The sequence below is a fragment of the Coregonus lavaretus genome (genome assembly GCF_964263955.1).
Source record: "Coregonus lavaretus genome assembly, chromosome: 3".
NCBI lineage: Eukaryota > Metazoa > Chordata > Actinopteri > Salmoniformes > Salmonidae > Coregonus > Coregonus lavaretus.
The window spans coordinates 53,731,100-53,753,669 of record NC_139990.1 but is presented as its reverse complement, the minus strand read 5'-3'; the positions used below and the strand labels follow the sequence as shown (position 1 = coordinate 53,753,669).

Genomic DNA, 22,570 nt, shown 5'->3' with positions numbered 1-22,570 from the left:
GCAATACCTCCTTCATCCACTGGGATGCAGCATAGAGCACAAGACAGCGTTAGGTCATCCCGCGCGTGTGTGTGCGGTCACATGCTTCGTAAACAACAGGTGTAGACTAACAGTGAAATGCTTACTTGTGTATGTATGTGTTTGAGTGTGTGTGAGTGTGCTCTATGGAGAAGGTGCTTTCTGTATCCACAAGTGTCCATATATCAATGAACTATGAAATGTTGGAATCCTTCAACTGTAATGTGATTTGGGGATTAAAATAAAGTATTTAAACTGTGTGTGTGTGGGTGTGTGTTCATGGGTAATATAGTTAAGTGTCCCTTTAATGATGTATTGTATCTAGTATTGATATTCACCCTCACACTCCCTTCACGTCGACTGAGTTGCCTTGTCAGTAGAATGGTTTAGGATGTAAATGAGAATGAATTAATGATTGAGTAGCTTTTGTTTTCATCAATAGGGAGGTTTGCTGGAGCCACTGACCAATGCCTGACTGGTGGCGTCTGTAGTTCTCTCCGAAGGCCACCAGGCCGATGGCTATGGTCTGCAGACAGGGCCGGATGGCTGGAGTGAACTGTCAGAGGAGAGCGACATGTCACAAATCACAACAAAATATATTTTTCCCTGAGACTAACCAAAAGGGCCTCAAGGTCATCCCAAAAGTATTCCTCCCTCCCAGTCTCCTCTCCTCCCCCACACCTGGAATCCGAGGCAGCGTCCATAGAAGCAGCCCTTGTGCATGGAGGAGTACTCCCGGACAAAGCTCTGGCTGAGGCCGCTCTCCTCGTGGAAGAAGAGGTTTCCGTGGCTGTTGTCGTGCAGCAGTCGCTGGGCCAGGTAGAGCAGGGCTCTCAGCTGGCATAGGGCCGAGCAGTAGGCCTCCATCTCCCCTGCGTTGTGGGCCGTCCGAAAGAAGATGCTGCGTCGGTTGGTGGAGATGTAGCGCCCCTTGTGGATGATGTGGAGAATGCAGCAGCGCACCACCTAGGAGGTGTGGGAAGAAAAGGAGAAGTGAGTGAGAGAAATAGGGGGGAGGAGATAAAGTGCTTGTGTGTGAGAGGTGGAAATAACATATATAAAAAAAGAATATGTGCGAGAGGAAGAGTGAATTTCTGAGAACAAAAAGCGACAGGTACAGAAAATTAGTGTGTGTGTGTGTGTGTGAGAGAGCGAGACACCAGGAAAAAGGGGGAGACAGAAATTCAGTGACTATTTAATAGAGGTAAGCAGCTGGCAGAGAGAAGGTCATGATTTCTCATCAATAAAAGAGTGAGCCTGAAGAGGTACAGTCGAAGAGGTTCTATTCCAGACAAATTGGCTACCATGACACAATCAATTGGTAGCAAAAAGAAACTTGAATAAAAAAAAAACTGAGGCATACAATGCTTGTGTTGAGTTTTTCCCCAATGTTGAGAGACGGTCAGGCACACACCCATATGCACTTAGAATGCTCACACATGACACATACACACTCCTTCAAACCCTCTTAACTAGGGAGTAGTTACACACACAAACCGTGCCACCCTACCTTGACTAGAGAGCGGTATCCGTTGGCTGGTATATGTGGGTCAAAGTCAAAGTGGTGGTAGATTGCAGCGAACCCGTAGATGACAGGTTCCAGGCTGCGGGCATGCTCCTGGATCAGGGTCATAGTGTCCACCAGCCGCTGTGCCGCTCCCCCCTGAGCACCCTCCGAGAAGAACGTAGCATTCTCCTCACACACACTGTACAGGGCAGCAAACACCGCCTTGGTGTCCATCACTGGGGGGGAAGAAAGAGAGAGAAGAGAGGGGAGAGAGGTCAGAGTGAAACAATCAGCATGCGTCACCATACAAAGACTAATCCTGTACAAATCCAAAAAAAATGATCTCTATAGGCTATACTTAATTCAAATGACTAATCCCACTATAGCCAGCCTTATACAACAGGTGATTTGAAGTTAGATATACTAGACAACATGCACGTCGCCACATTCAAAACACTGCCATTGTTTGCGTCATTACCTAGCAACGCACTACTCCTTTTACAGATCCACCATCTCATCTGCCAAGCAACTTATAAAACTTCATCAATGTCAATAGAAAAACAGGTCAAATGAAACAAAATGCAGCTAGTTTGCCACCTTTCCAGCTTCAGTCTGAAGTGATTGTGTTGGCTGTGTAGTTGGCTAGCAACCATTTTTGGGTAGTTTTGCTTTACATGGCAGTCAGAAAGAGACCATGTCACAGCCATGATAAATGTCATAACACATGGCCTCATGTATTATTGCTTAAGTATAAAAGCTGATTTGAGTGAAATGTTGCACAAGCTGGGAATTCAATAAACTAAATCCAAGCTTCATTCCACTAAGACAGTCATGTAACTGGAGGCATGTAACTGGAGCAGAGAGCAAGTGTTGGAAAACAGTCTTGCTCCTTCCTCTCTTGTGGTCCCAGAGGGAGGAACACGACTGACAAACAAGAGGAGTTCAACAAACAGAGTATCCATGCATTAATAGTGAACTGAACTGGCATCCAAGCAATAAACACCTAACTCCCTGGTGGACTCCTTGTGGAGTACTCAGCCTGTACTCTGCCTGCCTGCTATATTGAGTTTTAGTGAGCCACCTGAGAGCACAGACTCCACAGCAGAGGCACAGGGCAGGGCAGAGCAGCCCGGGTGACACAGGTACTTACTGTATAGAATGACCGAGATGGAGAGAGATGGAGAAAGAGAGAGGGGAGGTGGGAGAGCATGCAGAGAGACCGGGAGATGGTCAGAGTGAGAGCATGACAACACAAGGGAAATAAATAAATAAATAAATAAATAAATAAATAAATAAATAAAGAGAGAGAGAGAGAGAGAGAGAGAGAGAGAGAGAGAGAGAGAGAGAGAGAGAGAGAGAGAGAGAGAACACACAAGGGAGGGTGATTCATGTTCTCTCAGACAGTCAAGGCCACTGATTCTAGGATCCAACAATGCTTCAATTATGAATGTATATGACGAAAAGAGAAGGAATAAGGAAGGCATTACAGGTACAACGCCTCTCTGTTAGAGAAATGATGGTGGGTCAGCCACAGACATGCATGGTACTGTACAACAGTCAGTCAGAGGTGCCATCACTTTGTTGTGAGGAATCTCAACCTCCTGACATCCAGGCAGCAACTTGTCACACACACACCAGTGAATCGCCCCATCCTCTATCCATCACTACATCCTTCTCCATTCGCTTCTCTCCTTGGAAAGCAATGGAATGACACACTAGGCATGTGATGTCTATCACTTGGTGGAGGGAGATTGCACAAAACTTCACAGCATTGAAGAAAAATTAATGATCAGGCTTATTCATTGCCAATTACTTATCCTCCTCCAACGCATTAAGTAAATCCTGTGTAAATTACCTGCTATTCATCAGTTAACTGCTATATTGAGTACACCCTATCCACCCTAACCTTTGCCCGACATTACCCAACCACCCTCTCCAATTCCCCAAATTCTCAGCCTCCTTCGTCGCCAAGCATCCCAGAATGTAATAATAATAATAATAATAATAATAATATGCCATTTAGCAGACGCTTTTATCCAAAGCGACTTACAGTCATGCGTGCATAATTTTTTTTTTGTGTATGGGTGGTCCCGGGGATCGAACCCACTACCTTGGCGTTACAAGTGCCATGCTCTACCAGCTGAGCTACAGCTCCCGAAGGGAGCTGTAGCACTCCCTTCGGGACCAAACTCCTTTCCTTCCCCTAGCTCTTTGTATGCCATCTGTCATTTTCTCCCTCTCTCTGTGTCACGAACCAAGCGTCTACAAACAGAGGAGGGAGGGTGTGTGTGTGTTCACTGCCACCAACTCTGTCCAGTAGCAATGTGTCCAAAAGGGTTTGTTTCTGCAATGCTGGGCCCAGGGGCTACCAGCACCAGTGGCTGGACATGACACACAAGTATAGCAACACTGAAACAGACATTGGCTTAGCAAGAGCTTAGTACAACTAGATACTTAAACATTACATGACAAGTTCATTAAGTTTTGTGATTAAGTAAATCAGAAACCTAAACGGAACCTATTCTATTAAAACTTGGTATGTGAATTAGAGGAGCAAAATACATTTGACAGAGTAAGGCCTTGTTTTTTTTTAGAAGTTCTATGCATGTAATTTCCTATTAGTTCAAGTAGTTGGGAATATAGCCTAATGGGCATATATGAAACATATCCCATGACCTGCACTCTGCCACACTGAAAGGAAGAATACAGAGGGAGAGATTTACGAGGCTTTAACAAACAAGGAGGAATGACACAGGGAGAGGGAGAAAGTGATATGGACAGTCACAGGAGGAGAAGAATACTGATGGAGTGAATGTGGCAAAAGGACAAGTGGTCCTCTGTAGCTCAATTGGTAGAGCATGGCGCTTGTAACGCCAGGGTAGTGGGTTCGATCCCCGGGACCACCCATACGTAAAAATGTATGCGCACATGACTGTAAGTCGCTTTGGATAAAAGTGTCTGCTAAATGGCATATTTATTTTTTATATTTAAGACAAATTCCTTCAGGTCAACCTTCTCGGAGACAAGAACACTCACTTAAAACACACTAAAAATGCAGGATGACCAAACATGTACTCGTGGACCACACACACGTTTTTCTTCACCGCTGGTGGTGTGCAGCTCAGTGTTTCCGCTGCAGTCATTTAGCGGTGGCGCCACTGCAACATTATTGCCGCAACGGCAAAAAAATATGGAACATGAAAAAATATTTCTGCCGAGGTGCACTTTGAAGATAATATGCTAAAACAGTCCTCATTTATTACCCCTCTGCAAACAAAACGAGTAATGAATAGAAAAACCAGAAAACCCCGTAGTATAATAATTCATCCATTTACAGTCAGCTTGTTGTTGTGCGTTCTATGCAAGAAACACTATATATACAAAAGTATGTGGACACCCCTTCAAATTAGTGGATTCGGCAATTTAGCCACACCCTTTGCTGACAGGTGTATAAAATCGAGCACACAGCTATGCAATCTCCATAGAAAACATTGGCAGAAGAATGGCCTTACTGAAGAGCTCAGCGACTTTCAACGTTGCACCGTCATAGGATGCCACCTTTCCAACAAGTTAGTTCGTCAAATTTCAGCCCTGCTAGAGCTTCCCTGGTCAACTGTTAGTGAAAAAATTGTGTCAATTCTTCAGCGCATGGACTCTACAAGGTGTCGAAAGCGTTCAACAGGGATGCTGGACCATGTTGACTCCAACGCTTCCTACAGTTGTGTCAAGTTGGCTGGATGTCCCTTGGGTGATGGACCATTCTTGATATACACGGGAAACTGTTGAGCGTGAAAAACCCAGCAGCGTTGCAGTTCTTGACACAAACCGGTGCACCTGGCACCTACTACCATACCCCGTTCAAAGGCACTTAACTTGCAAGACAAAAGTTTTCGGTGACAAAATTCATCAATACATGCTAAACAGTAAAGAGATCACATTTGGGATCTAGCTAATGATAAGCCCAATAGGGTAAATGCAGATAGGCTACCCCATGCTTCAGCCTATTTATTTATAGCCATTATGCTGCATCAGTTGGGCTACAGGTGATACTGCTTATTGCTAAAAGCATACCTGATAATATGGACCATGCATAGGCTATATGCATGGTCCAATATGTAAAAATGATTAACAAATAATTTTACCAGTACTATTGGGCTCATATTTCTGGAGGTGGAAATTATATTTTAGATGTCAACAATTTTATTTTCATTCATTTTGGAGCTTCTCAGTCATTCTACATAAAATGTATCTGGGGGGAATATCTGCCAAGCATAGCAAAGCCAACTGACAAGTGCTGATAATTCACTTGACTAAGGGCCGAGAATTTAGATCTGCATTAATGTATAATGCTAAAGTGAATTATGTACATTTGCATAAGGCAGGAGATTGTGTTTCTATCTATTGATAACTGTATTTTGCATAGAAGTGTGGGCTGTAGCATTTTACTTTTAAATTGTTTAGAATATACAATCAATCGTTTGGCACTCGCTATAGGCATCATGCATGTTTACTTTGAAAAAGTCACTGTAGAGAATAAAACATTCTGCCCACACCGCTACAGAAATGTGATCAAATTGACCATTGCTTTTTTTCCTCTTTACTGCTGTGGCCTAACTCGAATAGTTCCAAATTATACAGCAAACATGTCGTCCCCCACGAATGATGCAGCGCACACCCTTTGGCCAATTTATATAATATGTGACTAACACATTTCAATTAATTACTATAGCTTCCGCCTTGGGCCAATCAGTGTAATTTTGTAAATGGCGGATATCTATTGCAAGATGCATAATTCATCCAAGTTATTTCAAAATCGTCCCAGTGCTGTCTGAGATATTGCGTGTGACCAACGGACAGTTGGGGATAAAGGGTGTTATTGTCACCATAAAAAGGTGACTGGAGGGCATTTTCCTGACAGCGTTATAATGCTCGTTCACGTGCGCACAGTTTTACGACAGGTCTGATATTTACGGAAAACATGCGTATGTATGGCGTACGCCAAATGTATAAATCTCAATATTTTTTTACACATACTTTCAGAAATGGCGCAAGCAGATAGTGTGAAATTTACACCACAATTATAAATGAGGGCATTGGTGTAAAAGTAGACTTATGCCATTTTCACTATTGTCAGAATGGTTGAAATGTAATGTGACTGTTTGGATCCCAGTTAGGTTCTTTCCACGATTGTAGATGGGTGTTACGGACTGAACAGCTGTAGCTTGCTTAGACTGCTTCCATTTCTATAGACTTGTCTTTAGGGCCAAGTCCTAACTTGGTATAGGCTCTGAGATTAAATAGGCTATGATGCCGTGCTCCTATCGCAAAACAATACTGTAGCCTATAACCATACTGTTAAATATTTTACATAAGCTTCCGGTCTATTACTGTGTTGGCAGAATGTTTTAATCTTTGCAGTAATTTATGCTGTATTTTGTAAATGACTGTGGCAGTTTCGGAAAGAGAAAATGATTGAAAATATGACCTGTTTCAGGAAGCTAGGCGTATGTCGCACATCACTACTTCACAGGAGAGGCATTTCCATGAATTATTTTGGCAGAAATGCCATCTGGAACATATGAACTTTCATGTGCCATAATCAAACTTGTATGTAATCTGTAAATACAAAAACAATTTTTTAATTACGAACCTAGTTGGTTTTGCCATGGAAAAAGACAGGAACCTTCCTGCTAGCCATGATTGGCTGAGATAATGGGTGGGCTGGACATGCCGAGAGATGAGTTCGGATTGGTCTGCCATATACAATGCTTCTGTCGATAACATGAGCTGCTCAGTATGTGTAGATAATCCTTGCTAACGTGGCTTTTTTGAAAGACATGATGTTAGCCATGGAGAACTGCAAAAGTGTTGCTACTGCTCTCAACAACATTGCTGCAAAGAACAGTGGGAAAAAAATTGTGATGACTACTTTCTGCACATGGTCAGTGTGAACCGGAATGACTTGACACAACGGGCCAAACAAGCTGTAGCTACAAACAAAACGGAACCGACACAGGACGTCTTAGTTAAAACTGGGGTTCCAGTCTGCCGTTGATCACAGATACCTTTTTTGATCCGAAAATTAGTCCGTATCTGGTGTGACCAGGATTTGCCTCATGCAGTGACATCTCCTTCGCATAGAGTTGATCAGGCTGTTCATTGTGGCCTGTAGAATGTTGTCCCACTACTCTTCAATGGTTGTGCGAAGTTGCTGGATATTGGTGGGAACTGGAACACGCTGTCGTACACATTGATCCAGAGCATCCCAAACATGCTCAATGGGTGACATGTCTGGTGAGTATGCAGGCAATGGAAGAACTGGGACATTTTCAGCTTCCAGGAATTGTGTACAGATCCTTGCAACATGGGGCCGTGCATTATCATGCTGAAACATGAGGTGATGGCGGTGGATGAATGGCACGACAATGGGCCTCAGGATCTCGCCACGGTATCTCAATGCCTTCAAATTGCCATTGATAAAATGCAGTTGTGTTCGTTGTCCGTAGCTTATGCCTGCCCCTACCATAACCCCTTCGCCACATGGGGCACTCTGTTCACAACATTTGACATCAGCAAACCGCTCCACCACACAACGCCTTGCACGTGGTCTACGGTTGAGGCCGGTTGGACGTACTGCCAAATTCTCTAAAACTATGTTGGAGGCGGCTTATGGTAGAGAAATGAACATTCAACAGCTCTGGTGGACATTCCTGCAGTCAGCATGCCAATTGCATGCTCCCTCAAAACTCAACATCTGTGACATTGTGTTGTGACAAAACTGCACATTTTAGAGAGGCCTTTTCTTGTCCCCAGCCCAAGGTGCACCTATGTAAAGATCATGCTGTTTAATAAACGTATTGATAATCCATCCACCTGACAGGTGTGGCATATCTAAAAAGGGATGCAAACAAATTTGTGCACAACGGTTTTGAGAAATAAGCCTTTTGTGCGTATGGAAACTTTTCTTTCAGCTCATAAAACATGAGACCAACACTTTACATGTTGCGTTTATATTTTTATTTAGTGTATATGGGTAAGAGTCTAGCTACAATCAGATATTATAGGTTTCTAATTGTCAGAAAGTTGTATTCATTGCACCTTGATATTATGTTTTTATAGTGTAATGATGTCATGTCATAGTATCGTGGGGAACAGGTTAGAGTTACTAGATAAGTGGTTAGGAGACAAACGTCTACATTCCTTATGTCAAAGGAGATTAGTGATGTTTAGGGTAGTATGATTGATGGACAGGGTGTAATGACCTGGGGCAAAGGGTAATAATAACAGAGAAAGGGAGTGCCATGATGGTTTCCAGATGTATGTGAAAGGAAGATAACCAAGGGTATATAAGGGAGAGTGAATCTTTGTTCAATAGTTGGAAACAGCAAACGGCAAAGCTCTGTCCATTGTTGTCTCTAACCCGGTACCGATCATTAAACATTTGCATTAACTGTCTACAAAGTGTCTAAGTATATCCTTGCATCCTTGATTCTTTGATACCCGAGAAACTCATCATAACACATTGGAGTCTTCACGAAAAGGATGCAGTCTACAGCTCAACTAACAGGAAAGCAGACTTTCATTATACACTGCTCAAAAAAATAAAGGGAACACTTAAACACAATGTAACTCCAAGTCAATCACACTTCTGTGAAATCAAACTGTCCACTTAGGAAGCAACACTGATTGACAATAAATGTCACATGCTGTTGTGCAAATGGAATAGACAACAGGTGGAAATTATAGGCAATTAGCAAGACACCCCCAATAAAGGACTGGTTTTGCAGGTGGTGACCACAGACCACTTCTCAGTTCCTATGCTTCCTGGCTGATGTTTTGGTCACTTTTGAATGCTGGCGGTGCTTTCACTCTAGTGGTAGCATGAGACGGAGTCTACAACCCACACAAGTGGCTCAGGTAGTGCAGCTCATCCAGGATGGCACATCAATGCGAGCTGTGGCAAGAAGGTTTGCTGTGTCTGTCAGCGTAGTGTCCAGAGCATGGAGGCGCTACCAGGAGACAGGCCAGTACATCAAGAGACGTGGAGCAGGCCGTAGGAGGGCAACAACCCAGCAGCAGGACCGCTACCTCCGCCTTTGTGCAAGGAGGAGCAGGAGGAGCACTGCCAGAGCCCTGCAAAATGACCTCCAGCAGGCCACAAATGTGCATGTGTCTGCTCAAACGGTCAGAAACAGACTCCATGAGGGTGGTATGAGGGCCCGACGTCCACAGGTGGGGGTTGTGCTTACAGCCCAACACCGTGCAGGACGTTTGGCATTTGCCAGAGAACACCAAGATTGGCAAATTCGCTACTGGCGCCCTGTGCTCTTCACAGATGAAAGCAGGTTCACACTGAGCACGTGACAGACGTGACAGAGTCTGGAGACGCCGTGGAGAACGTTCTGCTGCCTGCAACATCCTCCAGCATGACCGGTTTGGCGGTGGGTCAGTCATGGTGCGGGGTGGCATTTCTTTGGGGGGGCCGCACAGCCCTCCATGTGCTCGCCAGAGGTATCCTGACTGCCATTAGGTACCGAGATGAGATCCTCAGACCCCTTGTGAGACCATATGCTGGTGCGGTTGGCCCTGGGTTCCTCCTAATGCAAGACAATGCTAGACCTCATGTGGCTGGAGTGTGTCAGCAGTTCCTGCAGGCCCGCCCGTTCCCCAGACCTGAATCCAATTGAGCACATCTGGGACATCATGTCTCGCTCCATCCACCAACGCCACGTTGCACCACAGACTGTCCAGGAGTTGGCGGATGCCTTAGTCCAGGTCTGGGAGGAGATCCCTCAGGAGACCATCCGCCACCTCATCAGGAGCATGCCCAGGCGTTGTAGGGAGGTCATACAGGCACGTGGAGGCCACACACACTACTGAGCCTCATTTTGACTTGTTTTAAGGACATTAATGATAGATTAATTTGTATTTTAAGAATAATGACTAAAGGATTTCACCCCAAATACAGTATAAATGTGTGAACGGTGTTAGAGTTATAATGTAGTGGCAACCCACTAACAGAGGGGGGCGGGACTAAACATTCCAGGGTGAAGGGGACTGAGAAAACGGGTTAAAAAAAGCCTCCTAAAGGTGGGCGGAGCAAAGTGCCTTTGTGTGTCAAGGGGTATAAAGCTGTATGTATGTTTTTTGGCGGCAGAGCTCTCCATGATTAAAAATACAGATCATTCTTGCTGGTTGTGGACCTTGAATCATTTATGATTAAAACCAGAGCCTTACAACCCCTGGTAATGATTCAAGCTTAGGTTGAATTAGAGATATAAATTCTCATGACAATTACATCAAAGTTGGATCAGCCTGTAGTGTGGTTTTCCACTTTAATTTTGAGGGTGACTCCAAATCCAGACCTCCATGGGTTGATAAATTTGATTTCCATTGATAATTTTTGTGTGATTTTGTTGTCAGCACATTCAACTATGTAAAGAAAAAAGTATTTAATAAGATTATTTCATTTAGATCTAGGATGTGTTGTTTAAGTGTTCCCTTTATTTTTTTGAGCAGTGTATTATTATGTTAAAAATCTGCTTATCGGTGGTAAAGCTGAACTGTAACGAACTTTAAAATTCTATATTTTAAAGGGGGACGATGAGTGGTGTTGAATTATGTAAAGGGAGTAAGGAGGAATATTAAATTGCATAATGACATGATGCTATGATTCAAAACAAGGTGTGTTAACAGTAATTAGCGTAAATTGGTAAAGAGAGACTGATGTGTTGTATCATCATGGGAGTAAATTAGGTTATGAAGCTCTGATGTGTTGGACCATCATAGGAGTAAAATAGATTAAGCTCTGATGTGTTGTATCATCATAGGAGTAAAATAGATGAAGCTCTGATGTGTTGTATCATCATAGGAGTAAATAGGTAAAGAGAGAAATAGGTTACGGACCTTTTTGATGTGGTAAAACATAATTAAATAAAAAGAGAATTAGACAAATGAATTACTCAAAATGGCTAGGAGAGGGAGCCAATGACATAACCTCTGAATCATAGCACCAAAATGACATTTCAAGGCGAACTACATTTTAATACATTATCAGGGTGGATATTTGATGCATGTGTTTGAATTTACTAACATTGCATGAAATAATAATACAAAACAATGTGGAACCATATCTTAGTGATTTATCAGCATGGACAGATAATGACTATCCTCTTGATGGTAGTTTTAAAAGGGATAAATTACAAGTAGCGCGAAAAGATATCAGACAATATCGCCGTAAGCATCACGAAATGGGATTTAGATTATATGAAAATGGTATATAAAGCATGTGATTTAATGAACGCACGATGGCCTGGAAATGGGTTTAATAATAAGAAAAGTTAGATAAGGCATTATGCAATTGGGCAATGGAACGACATAGGCTACTTTATGAAAAGAGTGTAGAAATTATTTTGTGTGCATAATAAGTATGTAAATGCGTATGATAAGGTCATATAATAAGTTACGATATATAATAGAATAAGGTCATAGAATATCAAGGAGGGGTAAATAGAGCTTGATGTTATTTTAGAGAGTAGTGGAAAGTCTGTTTTCTGGGACAAGCAGTGTCCTTGGAAATTACAGGCTGTGTTTTTTTGGTTCCGCTGGGAGAATGAATGAAGATTGTTAAACTAACTGAAGTATTCTTTGATGTGAGTACCTATACGTTTCTAACGGTCTATATGGAGTTTGTGACAAATGTGAAAATATGATCCATTTTACGTATGGGTAGGTGATTATTACAGATTTCATAAAATAATAATTGGAATAATAATTATATATTGGCTTGCTCACCCAAACGTAGACGTACGTCGTGGGTGGAAAAGTAATTAATATGGGTTTTCTAAGTTTGTACCTGATAGAAGAATTTGGTAATGACTAATTATTACACTCCACTTTATGAAATGTGTTAGAATCCTGAGACTATAATCTAATAATGTGTGTGTGTGTGTGTAGGACCAGTAAAGATTATGACATTGTTACTATTTAGCAATGTGAGTAAGAGTTAGGCCAGACAACAAAGGACAAGGAGAACTGTCTACAGACAACTGAGAAACCAAGATAAAGAAATAGGACTCCCAATTTAGGGAGGAGAGAAACCGTTAGGCTTGGAGGAGAGTATGAAAAGGCTTTCAGGATATTGTAAGAACAGCGATAACAAAAATGTTTTGCCTGCCCGAGCAAGGAGTAGACTATGATAAGAACATGAGTGTGTGTGTGTGTGTGTGTGTGTGTGACCTGATGGTCAGGAGAGCGGAGGAAAATCACATGAGCTAAACCCAGGTGTGAGCTTAAAAGATGCCTAAAGTGAAAAAAATACAGCCCGCCTACAGCGGGGTGGGATTTTTCCTCTGACGTGTGCGTATAAAAAGATTGTACAACCATTTGGTTGCAGAGCGCTCTCATGAATAAACATGCTGACCATGAGCAGAATTGGGTCTTTGTTTAATTTATTTAAACTAAGAGATTTACAACCTTTTGGGAATTATTCAAAGATTTAAGAAGTAGTTGACTTCAACCATTGAGATAACAAAATTCTCGTGACAGTACCGTAGTTGGATAATGTGATTGAGATAAGATTTAAGGAATAAACTGACCATGAGTAAAGTGGTTAAAGACGTAAGTTATAATATTGTACAAAGCCAATTTAGGGTTTCCATCAAAATAAAACTCATTATGGAGCGAATATGATGTAACAAAGGAATTTCATTATGTCGCAAGGGAAACATAATCAGTTTTATTAAAATCGCCAGATCTATTTCCAAATCAATAAATGTGGATTTGACTCGTTGACTGCTAATTTATTCATTCTGAGCACGTGAGCGATTTGCAAAGAAACACTTGAAAGATTTTTTAAGGCTATTTTCTTGTAATTGTGTCGTTATTATGTACCAGAGGTTAAGACTACAAACCTTTGTAGTTGGGCTACTTGTGGGACTTAGTCTTTACGAATGGCATCGGTTCCATGGTACTGACTAAAATCTAGGTTTTGGAGTGTAATTCACATGATGGTATGTGTGCTTGAATGGATACTACAAAGTATTTGGTTTGGTGATGTTGAATGGAAGATTTGTAGCGTGGTGCGTGGTTTAAATAGAAAGACTCACTTATTTAACAAGAATAGCGAGACGATTGAGTGGTAGTAATTATTTTGGGCGTTGACTAATGGGTTTGCTAGATAAGTGATTGAGAATGGTGGTGTAATGTTTATAAATAAATTGGATATTGATTATATGAATATGAATTCAATATATGATGGTAAACCATGGTGCTTGCCTACGGAGCTGTGAGGGGAACGGCACCTCCGTACCTTCAGGCTCTGATCAGTCCCTACACCCAAACGAGGGCATTGCGTTCATCCACCTCTGGCCTGCTGGCTCCCCTACCTCTGCTGAAGCACAGTTCCCGCTCAGCCCAGTCAAAACTGTTCGCTGCTCTGGCACCCCAATGGTGGAACAAGCTCCCTCACGACGCCAGGACAGCGGAGTCACTCACCACCTTCCGGAGACATTTGAAACCCCACCTCTTTAAGGAACACCTGGGATAGGATAAGTAATCCTTCCAACCCCCCCCCCCCTTACCCCACCAAAAAAAAAAAAAAAAAAAATTGTAAAGTGGTTATCCCACTGGCTATAAGGTGAATGCACCAATTTGTAAGTCGCTCTGGATAAGAGCGTCTGCTAAATGACGTAAATGTAAATGTAAACTACAACAAGTGTTTGGTATTACTTGTAGCCTACGTAGAAAGGATAGTTACCTATATCTGCTATATTATGATAATGGAGGAGTGTTGGTTTCAGATGAGAAGTGGCTATGATTTTAGTTGATTACAAGAGAAATAGGATATAGTTTAAGACGCATGGAGAAGTGACTGTCATATCGTAATAGATAAACTGAACCGTACATGACGTTACTAAAGCAATTTAGGATGGTTAATGTTGTTACGTTCGTTTTTAAACCCTATGATAGAGGTAAATGTAGAACGCTGTTTGAAAGTGTGTTTTATTAGGTCTGCTAGTAAAAATGGAAGAAGGTCCATGTTTTTTGTTTGCGGGTGTTAATCATTGGGGCTCGCTGTAACGTGGGAGCGCTATAGGGAATGTTATGTTAGGTGTAAAAGGATCAATGGTTGCTGTGGAGAAGAGAGTCATAAGGGTTGAATGTTTGGTGTGAAAGGGCTAGCTAGTTAGTGGTGCCTACTAGTGACGTCAGTTGCTATGCGACATGGAAGTGGTTGTTTAACTTTACATTTATGTCATTTGGTAGACGCTCTTGTCCGGAGCGAATTGCAGTTAGTGAGTGCATGCATTATTTTTTCATACTGGTCCCTGGGGAATCGAACACACAGCCCTGGCGTTGCAAACGCAATGCTATATCAAATGAGCTACACAGGGTCTTGCTTTGAAAGGAACGCAGATTTTGTATGGTGTTTCGATGGTAAATGTTGTCGATATGTGTAGAGGGTCCCTGGTTCAAACCCAGGGAGGGACAGAAAGCAAAACTATTCTATTGATGATTTTGACCTAGATCACGAGGTGAATTGATTGTCTTAACAACTCATAGCGAATAGTATAACATAGTAATTAAAGTGGCATATTGGTGAATAGATGTTTTATTTGTTTTGACTATAACTTCATAATAATGTATATTTTGTTGAGGTAACGTTATATGGAAAGGTAGAGATAGAGAATAATAGATATTGTAGAGGGTTTACAAAGTAAGTAAGTTCATTGGGTGATGAGACATGTTGAATTGAATTGTTTGAAGATGATATGTAGGAAGCATTGGGATGATATGAAGAACATGTCTAGATAGGTGAATGTGGAACGTTATTTGATCATTGGTAATTATTATTACATTATATAGTTTGTTTAAACAACATTGAGTTATGCAGACAGTTCATTATTTCTAAAAACGATAATCTGTTTATGGTACGTTGAACAATGGGATATAGTTTTTACTATTAGGATGATGGATTATGTTAACATTTTTGTAAAGTATGAAGTTATTAAACAATAGGTTTATATTTTAAAACATCAATGCAACAGGTTGCGATGATTAAATTAATATCAGGGGAAACATATTCCCTATGTTGATTGATCTAGTAACGATACTAGGATAATTTGATATGGGATCAAAAGGAGCAGATTTAGGGGTTGAATAATCATTGTGAGAATTACAGAGGATGAAGTCTGAAGGGTAATCAATTTAAAATAATAATTGTAAGCTCAGAGAACATTGAGTGGTTTTCATATTTTTAAGACATTTTAGGTAATCTTTTTATGGAGTAGTTAGATTGATACAAATGATTATTGATGAGATAGGACTGTGGATATATTTACATTTACATTTTAGTCATTTAGCAGACGCTCTTATCCAGAGCGACTTACAGGAGCAATTAGGGTTAAGTGCCTTGCTTAAGGGCACATCGACAGATTTTTCACCTAGTCGGCTCGGGGATTAGAACCAGCGACCTTTCGGTTACTGGCACAACGCTCTTACCCACTAAGCTACCTGCTATGTATCATGTTTTGTGTGTACTTACTATCTTTGGATTACTGATTGTAAATGAATGTTAACGACATGTATAATTTCTATTCCAGGAGCAAGGGGGTTTCCTTATCTCATTGGAATATTGCCCAGGGCTAGGGTGGAACAGTTAGTAAAATTAAGTACTCTTATATTTAGGTCGTAAAAGGGAGCTACCAAATTAAGTAAGGCCTGGCTATTTTTGTTTGTTGTTTTTCAAATTGGGTTTTTCATATAAAACAACACACATAGTATGGTGTTTATAAAGGGTTGTTATTTTGATTTTAGGGAGTTTTCAACAGGTAACAGGTGATAAGTCTTAAAGGAGCACACAGTGAATTTTATGAAGTTTAAAAAAAATTGACTGAGTTTTGGGTATACATGATTTCTTATGTGAATAAATGTCATGAGGATTTAATGTACACTTGGGGTACATAACATTTATGAGATGTTTTGAATATTGGTCATGTTTAGTATACAGTGGGGGGAAAAAAGTATTTAGTCAGCCACCAATTGTGCAAGTTCTCCCACTTAAAAAGATGAGAGGCCTGTAATTTTCATCATAGGTACACGTCAACTATGTCAGACAAAATGAGAAGAAAAAAAATCCAGAAAATCACATTGTAGGATTTTTAATGAATTTATTTGCAAATTATGGTGGAAAATAAGTATTTGGTCAATAACAAAAGTTTCTCAATACTTTGTTATATACCCTTTGTTGGCAATGACACAGGTCAAACATTTTCTGTAAGTCTTCACAAGGTTTTCACACACTGTTGCTGGTATTTTGGCCCATTCCTCCATGCAGATCTCCTCTAGAGCAGTGATGTTTTGGGGATGTCGCTGGGCAACACCGACTTTCAACTCCCTCCAAAGATTTTCTATGGGGTTGAGATCTGGAGACTGGCTAGGCCACTCCAGGACCTTGAAATGCTTCTTACGAAGCCACTCCTTCGTTGCCCGGGCGGTGTGTTTGGGATCATTGTCATGCTGAAAGACCCAGCCACGTTTCATCTTCAATGCCCTTGCTGATGGAAGGAGGATTACACTCAAAATCTCACGATACATGGCCCCATTCATTCTTTCCTTTACACGGATAAGTCGTCCTGGTCCCTTTGCAGAAAAACAGCCCCAAAGCATGCTGTTTCCACCCCCATGCTTCACAGTAGGTATGGTGTTCTTTGGATGCAACTCAGCATTCTTTGTCCTCCAAACACGACGAGTTGAGTTTTTACCAAAAAGTTCTATTTTGGTTTAATTTGACATTCTCCCAATCCTCTTCTGGATCATCCAAATGCACTCTAGCAAACTTCAGACGGGCCTGGACATGTACTGGCTTAAGCAGGGGGACACGTCTGGCACTGCAGGATTTGAGTCCCTGGCGGCGTAGTGTGTTACTGATGGTAGGCTTTGTTACTTTGTTCCCAGCTCTCTGCAGGTCATTCACTAGTTCCCCCCGTGTGGTTCTGGGATTTTTGCTCACCGTTCTTGTGATCATTTTGACCCCACGGGGTGAGATCTTGCGTGGAGCCCCAGATCGAGGGAGATTATCAGTGGTCTTGTATGTCTTCCATTTCCTAATAATTGCTCCCACAGTTGATTTCTTCAAACCAAGCTGCTTACCTATTGCAGATTCAGTCTTCCCAGCCTGGTGCAGGTCTACAATTTTGTTTCTGGTGTCCTTTAACAGCTCTTTGGTCTTGGCCATAGTGGAGTTTGGAGTGTGACTGTTTGAGGCTGTGGACAGGTGTCTTTTATAGTGATAACAAGTTCAAACAGGTGCCATTAATACAGGTAACGAGTGGAGGACAGAGGAGCCTCTTAAAGAAGAAGTTACAGGTCTGTGAGAGCCAGAAATCTTGCTTGTTTGTAGGTGACCAAATACTTATTTTCCACCATAATTTGCAAATAAATTCATTAAAAATCCTACAATGTGATTTTCTGGATTTTTTTTCCTCAATTGTCTGTCATAGTTGACGTGTACCTATGATGAAAATTACAGGCCTCTCATCTTTTTAAGTGGGAGAACTTGCACAATTGGTGGCTGACTAAATACTTTTTTTCCCCACTGTACTATAGGATGGAACAATTCATTGAATGATTTCAATGACCACTGCAATCTGTCCTGGCTTTATAGTGTGACATAATCACCCGCACTGTAAATCCTGGAGGCATGATGAACTGAGGGTTAGTTATGATAAGGATAATTGTGAAGAAGTTTATAATTTGGTAATAATATATATAGTAGATAAAGAGAGAGGGAGCTATCCTGAATGAGGGATACTTGTTGCTCGTTAATTGTACTAATCTTGGGTTACTTTACGGGATAGAAGTAAGTTGTGGTATTATCCAATGTTGTCATTTTATTATGATTTAATAAACAATGTTGGTGTTTTGTTTTTGAAAGCATGAATCACGTTGTGACTCATGTGTTCAACTAAGGGGGTAGTAATGATGGTAAGATGATTTATTGGTACAATTGAAAATCATAGTAAGAATTTGAGCAGTAGTAATTAATGTGTTATGGGTTAGATTAAATGTTTTAGGGGAAATGTATGTGGTATAAGGCATGATGTAGAGGAAGCATGTCTATGAAACTAGTGACTATAATAAGATGCAAGAATGTGCACTTCCTAATCAAGGTTATTACTGACTGATAAGTAGTGTGTAAAGTAGCATACTGTGTCTCAACTAACAATGTTATGAAGTCTTCTTTAAAAAAAGGTGAAGGCTTCTGGGCCAGAACTAATAGGAAAATATGTGCTTTTTATGTGCAAGGGAGACTGTGGCAGTAGAGGATTAAAGTAGTAAGAGCTGGACAGAATCTAGGTGGTGGTTAGTACTAGTTGTTACGGGCTACCTCAAGGAAGGGAAAGTAGAAGAGAGATTTGTGCATATATTTGTCCCAATGTAGGAGTGTTAAAAACTCATAGGAGGAAGATGGAATTGTCACTGTGGAGCATTGCTTTTGTTTTTGTGTCTATGTGTGTCGTTGCAGCTGTGAATCTTGAATTCCATATTGGTGCGTTGCAAGAAGGACATGCTACACAGAGCGATGTGAATAGAAATGGGAAAGTATATTAGAAATTGGTATTAGGAATAATTGTTAAAACATAATCTGTCATATGGTGAATCTTTATATGGATTTATTGGTTTAGATATTAAATCAATTAAACTGTTATGTTTGTATTCTAGTGAGATAAATACAGATGATCTCTTGATGCATAGTAGGGATCATTTGGCCTAGCATGGTGTGAACCTAAATAAATAAAAGTAACAAACTATGAACCGGGTGAAGATGAATATCAGAGGCGTTGAAGACGATTTTGTAAAATACCACTTCTACATGCAACTGGTCTACAACAACCAATCGAAGATATCAAAGGATATAATTTCTCATATTGTTGGTATAATGGTTGGCAAATGGAGAAGACAATGAGGTTGTGGAGTTGGTGGTGAATAGAATGAGACATTGTAGTTGTGACATTGTTATGGGCAAGTCATTTTGAAATATGAAGATGTCTGAAGAACGTAATGAAGAGACGCAAGAAGATTTAAGTGCCGGGGGACACAAAGGGGTTGCTTAGCTGTGTTGATAATAAAATTGGATTTATCTAAATTTGATAATTTGGGTAGTAGGTATATACACTGGTAAATTAATAGTATTAAGAATGCATTGAGATAATGTATTTATTATCAGGATGAGGAAGGTCATAATTCAATTATGGATGTTTATAATGTATGTTAATATAAGTATACATTCGGACAGTTGTAATGGGTGATTAAGTTGAGGGTTTTAATTTTCATTGATATGGATAAAGTGAATCAATAAGGACAGTCATTTTAAATTTGGTAGAGTTAAGTCATTTGGTTGGTTATAAGTTATAAGATTAATGAGTGATTTAAGTAAATCATTGGTATGTATTTGTATAACTATTTTCAGAATGAAGGATATTGATTGTTAAATTGAGAAATGTTTTATATAGATATTATGGCTTAAAAGAGTGATACATTAAGGTAATGTCTTAGGATACATTTATATGATTTATTTTGAGTGGACATTGTTGAATCATACTGTTTTAAACATGGAAGTTAAGGTGAGGATTGTGAATGAAATCATGAATATGTTGATTAATTGGGTTAATGTTAGCATATTGGTCATTATATACATTTGAAGTAGTGGGTGATATTGATAGGGATGTTTAGAGTGGTAAATATCTATGTTGATAGGCAAGTACTTAATTGGTTATTATCATGGGGTTATGATATTTTCATATGATCTGAATTTGGTTGAATTCTTAAAGCATGAATAGTTGAGGGATGCGATGATTTAACAGGGAGTGATAATAGAGTGTTATAATGTGTATGTCACTTCAAATTTTGCAACATAAGACTGAATCGTGGTGGTCAGTCACAAATTGTTGTGGACCTGTCAGCATAACGTTTGAATTCAACAATGTTTTGCATTGACTTTCCCCCCAACCTAATATGCTGGACTGCCCACGAATTCTGAAACATTGTCAAAGTAATACTTCAAAGTAAAATATCAACTGTTGGCATGTTAACCTGAAATTCGACTGTAGACTACAGACCGGCTGCCTATGGCATACAGCAAAACTTGAAATACATAGCCTATTTACTAAGATACTAGGCCCAATTAAATGAGATGAGCATGGTCATTTGTTGCATTGGCTACTTCGAGATACTAACCCATCACGGTCAGAAATGTGAGGAATTTATTCTGCAATGGTTATGAAAATAACAGATTCCTATGTCTAATTATTCAAAAAATAACAGATTTTTCGCTCTTCTCACTAACGCCAAATAGCTGGATCTTGTTTTTATGAATAAGTGTCTCATAGCCCCCATTTGCACAAAATACTTAGGCTACTTGCTTGCTTGCAATACTTCAACCACTAGACAATGCGTACACTGTCTGTTATGTACTCACGCAACGTTTATAAATGAGGCCCCTGGCCCACTAATTATCCTGAGAACATCCTGAGAGGGCAAGAGGACAACTCAGACCCTTCAACCACCAATCAATTAAACTAATCAAATTAGTGAAAGCAGCAGTATACTATATTCTCTCTCAAGTCTATAGAGATGGAGGCAGCCTAAGCAAGCAACAGCTGTTCAGTTCATATCACCCATCTAAAATCTTGGAAAGAACCTAACTGGGTTTCAATCAGTTGCACTATAACCATTCTGACCTGTCAACTTTTACACCAGGCAGTTAAGTGTAAACAACCACACTGAACTAAAAGTGACACCTGGACTCAAGACATTAAAGCTGGATGAATACAGGCATTAATAAATCATATACAACAACTACCACCAGCGGCATAACAGGCTTATAATGAGCCCTACAGGGGGATGGGTGTGGGTGGGTGAGAAAAGAGAACGTAAATAATGTGTATGAGCAGGCAAATACACACAGAGGCATTAAGCATGCTGCAGGCCACAACTACTCTAAAGCCATAAGAGTATAAACAGGTTTTTTTACCTGTGTCCGGGTTCATGGTTCTGTCCTTGTCGGTCTCCTCTCTTCAACAACAGCAAGGAGAGAAGGAGGAAAGAGAGAGTGAGAGGGAGAAAGTAGTAAAAAAAGAGAGCGAGAGATGGGGTTTTGTGATTGGTCCTCCCTCGTTCCCCTTTTCTCTCCGTCCCCTGTCTGTTTTTGTTTGTGTCAAGCAGCATGTCATTCCTCATCCACTTTCAACCAGTCTTGTTTTTCTTTTCTCTCCGTTCTGTTCCCCCACTCTGTTTTAAAGGGCAGGGATTCTTCAGCCACATGCCAGCAGTCCCACTGAGCTACACTCTGGGGCCATGACTCTTCACCCAGTCAGGGGAAGACAGACACACTGCACACATGCACACAGTATACACACAGAACTGAGCAGGGGGATTGGGTGCATGTATGTGCCCTGATGTCGGATTGAAATAATACAATTTTGCAAATGCAGACATAGCGTAACCTCTGTCTCTCTCCCCCTGGCAGTTAGTAACCTTGGCTGTTATTGGCTGTTCAGCATGAAACTCCCAGTGACCTTCAGCCTAATTGGCAGATACCATGGTCAAAGACAACTGTGTGTGAGCGTGAACGAGTGAGTGCATTCCTTTTGTTGGGTTCTAGTAGAGCTGGGTGATATGGACAAAAATCCACATTGCAATAAATTGACCCAAAAAATTGCACTAACAATAAATCAGCGATAAATTACGAGAAATAATTTTTGGGGAGGTGCTAGAGCTGGCCGATACGGAAAAAAGCCATATTGCGATAAATTTAACTACTTTGCGCGATAAAATGTTTTAATGGACAGTTAATTTACATTAGCGGCAGGGCTCTAGAAAACGTTTTGCAGTGCCAAGCCATTTCATATAACATCCAGGAAATGCATTTTTGATATTTTGATGTGCAACCTGTCAAAATAGGATCCAGAACGATCAGATTTATTTTTGGCTCAGAGAATTTGTCAACATCTTTGTGCATATTGGAGTATAATATTCACCACC

General features: G+C 40.7%; 1 protein-coding gene across 1 annotated transcript in view; it reads right to left on the bottom strand.

Moving 5' to 3' along the window:
• LOC311121780 (hormone-sensitive lipase-like) overlaps positions 1-22,570 on the bottom strand; it is a 51,205-nt gene that overhangs the window by 21,234 nt on the left and 7,401 nt on the right. The window contains exons 2-5 of the mRNA XM_084158000.1: positions 21,561-21,601; positions 1,529-1,761; positions 700-984; positions 484-574 (exon numbers count right to left, since the gene is read on the bottom strand). Of these exons, the coding sequence (XP_084014126.1) occupies positions 484-574; positions 700-984; positions 1,529-1,761; positions 21,561-21,576 (625 nt within the window). The 5' untranslated portion in view covers positions 21,577-21,601. The remainder of the gene's footprint in view (positions 1-483; positions 575-699; positions 985-1,528; positions 1,762-21,560; positions 21,602-22,570) is intronic.